Below are 5,896 nucleotides of genomic sequence, written 5' to 3' on the forward strand. Positions count from 1 at the left end.
GTTGCAGGCTGTGCAGTTGTCAAAGGGGGTGCACTAGTGGCCAGAAGACAATTCACTGGCCGTGGGCGACAGACAGCCGCTGCACGCCACACCACAGAAGCACACGTGTTAGGTGGGGCCACCCCGCACAGGCTGCGTGCTGCCCAGTGCCCGGGATCCCGCGCATGCCAGGGGTTTAGTAGAACGCAGGTGGCCTTGCCTGCGTGACTGTGTGCCACACACTGCATGCCGTGGGACTGCTTGCCTTGGAGTACAGGTTGGTCTTCAGCACTCCCCCCCTGCCATAGCCCAGGGGCGGGCCCCCCAGGCAAGCCTTGCCTGCTGCCTTCCCCCTGCGGTTGGCCACCACGAAGGGGTTCTCGCTGAAGAGGATGGGCTGAGAGTCGATCATACACTCTTGCTCTGGCGTCTTTGGCATCTGGTCCTGGGGCAAGGGGCAACCCGCGGGATCCTGCTTGTCTAGCTGGGGCTTTTCTGCCCCGCTCGCGCCCTTGTCGGGTGATGCGGGGTCCTGAGGAGGGCCGGCCACGCTTCCGACGACGGGGCCTGAAGCTGTGTCGGGGGGCGAATCCCGGCTGTCCTGTGCCACCGGCAGGGACAGCACAGCGCAGTCGCCCTCCATTCTGGAGCTGGCCTTATTACACTGAACAAGCTGAGAGGAAAACAAAAGGTTCAGAGAGAAGTAAGGAGAACAGAGGAAAGGAGAGGAGGGAGAAAATATAGAGCAGCTGCTGATGCTGAAGGGTAGGGGAGAGAAGAATTCCAAAACTAATGCCCACACGATCTTGTGATCCTGAATGCTGCTCCCAAGGGAGGACCTCGCTGTCAGCGTGCAATACACACACCAAGGCACTGCCAGGCACAAACGCACTCTCTGTGCTTTTCCAGCTCTCGCATGCATTCCAGCCTGCACTTCAGCAGCTCACCAGCCAAAACCTGCCCGAGCACACATCCTCTCCCACCTCGCTGCAGCGCAACCTCAATCCAACTTCATCACCACGTGGCCAACACCAACTCTTTGACCCTGGTGTACTTTCCCGTGCGGTCACGCAGAACACCACCTCTCACCTCACTCCCACGTGTTTCCACACAGTTACTCAGTTATCACGGTATCGCCCACCCCAGGCATTCCCACCGCTTCATCAAAACACACACCAACCAGTAACTGAGAGCTAAATAACAGCTAAGAGAGCACAGACCCAGCCCTTCGAGCGCTCTTACTGTGGGCAGGACTGAAACAGCTCCAGCTCTGCCTAGGCTCCATGCACCCATCCACTGACCTTTCCCCTTTCAATACTACAAAAGAGAGTTTGTTACCCCAGCCAAGGCCGCCTTCAGGGAAGCAGAGAGAATCAGAGCACGATGATCAAACCTCCTTCTACCCAAGCGCCTGCCAGGGAGCAGAAAGACCTCTTTGCTCAGAGCACATTCTCCACCCCCTGTGTCATGGCAGCATTCTCAAAAATAGCTCTCAGGGGCTGGGTGGGCTGGTGACTACAATGGCAGCTGAGAGGCCCAGGAATTCCTGAGGCCCTCCCCTAACCCCTCAACCCCAACCCAACCTAAAGCAGCGGCTGACAGAGCCCTGGCTCGTATCATATTTCTTCAGACACTGAAGCCTGAGCTACCCTTAGAAATTTTGCTATTGTAGCTGTGTGACTTCCAATGTAAAAAAAAAAACCAAACAAAACACCTCCATTATTCTTTTCCCAGAGGGCCATCAGTTGCACCAGCAAGAGTCCTGGTGCGCACACAGTCACGCCAGGAAAATTCTTTGTTCCCTGGTGATGCTGTAATGACAACACTGCCAGCAATCCACCACCACTGAGTGGGTCTGCGGGTCCCACAGCCGGCCAACACTGCTGCCACGTTCCCTTGCCAAGCACAAGAGCACAAACACCAACCCACTCGGGTTCCAGGTGAATCCCACTGCCAACCCAACCCGGCTTCCAGGGGGATCCCACTGCCAAGGCATACTGTTTCGCAAAAAAGGGAAAAGTAGCCCCCGCTCTTAGGGCACTGTGGGGATGGGCATCTCGCTAGGCCTGCATGAAGGCTGATAGCACAGGGGGATCCGCAGTCCCTGTTCTGTTCTTGGATGTGGCTGGCATGGAGCTGCGTCCACCCCTCGCTTTAACCTGCAGTGCTTCTGTGGCCGTGGTGTGTTCCAGTGCAGGATGCCTCGCTCCCTCTGCCTCACAGGGGGATATTTTTACCAGATGAGCGACAATTTCTATTTTGGGTAAGTGAAGATCTGGCATTGCAGTGTGCTTTTCCCAGCCCTGCCCTGTCACTCCCCTGTCCAGTAGACAGGACAATCATGTTTTACTAGGCATCCTCCAAGGCAAAGACAGGAGAAATGCATTTACAGTTCTGACCTGTCACTTTGCAGAACAAATCTGATTTATAATCCAACAAAAAGTACAGAGAAAGAGTCAATGGCTAGAAACGGAAGATAAGCAGATTCACACTGGGAAGTCCAGACTGTAAGGTAGCTAACCATGGTGACACGCTGCTGAGGGCTGAAAACCCTTCTCCAGTCCTTACAGTCCAGAAAGCAAAACGGGATTTTCAATGTTTCCTGTGGCTGATGTGGCCATTCACAGGTGTGGGGACAGGTAAGACAGGGACTACAACAGCTCTTTTATCACCGTGATGGCAGTACCCAGGCACTGTGGCTGGGGACTCTGCAGATACCGAGTCATGAGAAGCTGGCACAGCTGGAGGATGTCCCCGAGAGCAGCATTCTCACGCAGCTTCCAACTGGGGTTTTCGGCTGGGGTTTTAAAAGTACAGAAACAAAACAGGCTTCACTCAGTAAACCTTCATTAAAGGACCGAGACACAGCAATACCGACCAATCCAACCACCTGCCCCCTTCTTTAGGGGCAGTTCTTGGGGACTCCTCATGACCAATTCCACCTGCAATCTACAGGGTCAGGACAAAAGAATGTCTGCATAGAATCGTCTGCACCTCCTCCTGTTCAACAGTGTGAAGAGCAGCAGGTTCTCCAGCTCCCTTGCAGGGAACTATCAGCAAAAAAAGACACGTAGACACTGGTTAGAGAACGTACGTGGTGAGAAAGGAAGAGAGGAAGAAAGAGAAGACACTATATGGGAACAGGTAAGACCATTTGTTATCTCAGTGCAGTCGGGCTGTCTGGAGATAGACAACCCATGTTAACTAATCACGAGCTTTTGTGCTGGCCGGACTGATCTGTGCCCAAGCCCTCCCAGCAGTCACCGAACGGGCGAGGTGCAGCTCCGGAGGAATGCCAGAGCCTTGCTGTGCTGGAAGCCCAAACCATCCTGTACTTACCATCTAGACAGACTTTTTTTTTCAAACAGAGCCAAGACAGGGCTTGGCAAATGACAGCTGGAAAAAGATAAAACATGCCACAATCGGCACAATTGGCCCTGCCCCTGAAATGGGACATTTATAGATGCCGCCCATACACCCCGGCATTCCAGCGTGTTTGGCTCCACATTCCAGTGCCCCACGTTCCTGGGCTGACACAGGCGACTAAGGCACAGAATTCCAAATGCTGCTCTGCTCTGGATGACACTGAGCTGGACAGCAAAGAGGCAGCTGCTTGTGTGGGACTGGGTCTGTCCTTATTTCCAGCTACTAAGTTACACTAAGAGACGCTAAAAATACATTAAACCTTGTCCTGGTAATACTTCAGAGCGTGAACAGTCAAGAGAGAAAACCCAAGAGCTGGGAAGAATTTTCAATGTCTCCCCAAATGAGGCAAAGCTGGAGAGGAAGCAGGGCTCTAACCAGTGTGAAAGCAGAAAAGCATGAGGGCCTAAATTCAATGAGAGGAGACCCATCAGGATGGAGTGAGATGGAGACAGCAGAGGAGATGAACCTGAAACACAGAACGAGAATGCAGAATCTGCTGATGACGGCAAAGGGAGGTCTCGCTGTCAGGAGGAAGGGAATGGAGGTGGAGACTGAGAATGTGTAAGGAGGAGCAGGAAGCCCAGTGGAATAGGTACAAAGGTAAAACATGACCAAAGGAAACAAAGATGGAGAGGTGGGGTGAGATTTTAAACAACACAGGAGAGAACAGTGATGTTGTAATCTGTGACATTTGCGGAATCTGGATTTTCTCTGGGCTGAGCTGCCACTGTGTCTCTGGGACTGAAATGCAAGTTACGGGGCAGGAGAACCCCAGGCTGCATCAGGGCTCAGCCATGACATGTAGTCGCTGCCGCTTTGCCTTCTGTGGTCCTAGACGGATGCTGACTTCAACACACAGCTAAGCTGTGCACACAAAATTGTCATCTTCCGTGTCAAGAAGAATCTTTCCCTCCCTCCTATGCAGCTTTCAGTAGTTGTTCCTTCTACGGTAAACCCTCTGTGCTCTCCTGTTCCCGTGGACCCTTCCCTTCTGCTGGGCTGATCTTTCTGCCTCGTTTAGGCACCTTCTTTTGTCTCAGTTCATAGAATCACAGACTGGTTTGGGTTGAAGGGACCTTCAAAGTTCACCCAGTCCAACCCCCTGCAGTCAGCAGGGACATCTGCAACCAGAGCAGGGTGCTCAGAGCCCCAAGCTCCAACCTGACCTGCCATGGGGACAGGCATGGGGCTTCTCCCACTTCCTGGGTAAACCTGGGACAGGCTCTCACCACCCTCATCTTATAGATAAAAATTTCTTCCTTACATCTAGTTTAAATCTCCCCTGTTTTAGTTTAAACCATCACCCCTTGTCCTGTCTCAACAGGCCTTGCTGAAAAGATTGTCCCCATCTTTCTTATAAGCCCACTTGAAGTATTGGAAGGCCACAGTAAGGTCTCTCCAGAGCCGCAGGCCACTTTCCTTTCCAAAATGCTCTCCTCTTTTTCTTATTCTAACCTTTCTTTTGTGGCTACCTCCTGTTTCAATCAGTGTCACAGTCTAGCACAGTTCTGCTTCCCAGCTTTCCTCTGCACAGTGTCTGTCATCTCTCACACCAGGGCACAGGGAGAGGGCAGTACCAGAACGACCACAGGCCACATCCCCCCCATCTCAACAGCCCCTCACTTACAGTGCGATTGACTCTCTGCAAGCCACTGCTGGGCAAAGCAGCCAGGGTCCGATAGTCCAGCCTCAAAGGTTCACTGGCGACATTCTGGAGGGAGGCAGGGGGAGGGGGCAAAAAAAACAAACACCAGGAAGAGATCAGGCCAGAAGTCAACTAAACCAACTAAAAAGAGCAATTAAAAGGAAACCACCCCTAGCAATAACCAAGGCCTTATCCCCAAACTTGGCAGAAAGTTTCCACTGCCTGGAAATGAACCTGGAATTGTTCCAAACACAACCATGGGGGCCCATGATGAGGCTGGGCTTGAGAAATACGGCAGAGACCACGTTCTCTGGGCCCTTGGTCACCTGCCGGTGCACAGATCCCACCATTCCTCCTGTCCCCATGTGCCCACATTCACTCCCTCATAGCAGGAGAGGAGAATGTGACATACCTACCAGTTTTCTCCAGACAGCATCCAGAAAAGCTTCCAGTCTGGATCTGGAGATGTGCGAGAGGGCAAATCTACAATTCCTCTGCAGTATCTTTTCCCACCTTAATTTCATTTAAGTTCATTCCCCATTTGCGTTGTCTGCCTTTCTAATTCTAGCCATTGCTCTTCACCTCTCCTTCCTCCATCACCTAACAGATTTTTCATTTCTGAGATGTCCTCTTACAGTCAAGTCTTTTGGGGGTGGGGAGCAGAGAACAGATGTTACAGGAAACAAGCACTTTTGGAGATTTCTCTGGGCTTGAAGCCCAGTTGTGTCCCTTTTCTGCGACTCTCCAACCCTCCCACAGTGCTCCTCACCTCTGCCTCCTCCTCAAGTTGCTGTGTGGCTGCCTCCCGCTCCCTACGCATCCACTCCTTCCATGAGACAGGACAGA

At 52.5% G+C, this 5,896-nt stretch overlaps 1 protein-coding gene across 1 annotated transcript in view; it reads right to left on the reverse strand.

Moving 5' to 3' along the window:
• The window catches only part of SCRIB (scribbled planar cell polarity protein), an 88,855-nt gene that overhangs the window by 26,702 nt on the left and 56,257 nt on the right, over positions 1 to 5,896 (reverse strand). The window contains exons 30-31 of the mRNA XM_010137939.1: positions 5,033 to 5,116; positions 245 to 652 (exon numbers count right to left, since the gene is read on the reverse strand). Of these exons, the coding sequence (XP_010136241.1) occupies positions 245 to 652; positions 5,033 to 5,116 (492 nt within the window). The remainder of the gene's footprint in view (positions 1 to 244; positions 653 to 5,032; positions 5,117 to 5,896) is intronic.

The sequence above is a fragment of the Buceros rhinoceros genome, unplaced genomic scaffold (genome assembly GCF_000710305.1).
Source record: "Buceros rhinoceros silvestris isolate BGI_N320 unplaced genomic scaffold, ASM71030v1 scaffold5246, whole genome shotgun sequence".
Classification (NCBI taxonomy): Eukaryota; Metazoa; Chordata; class Aves; order Bucerotiformes; family Bucerotidae; genus Buceros; species Buceros rhinoceros.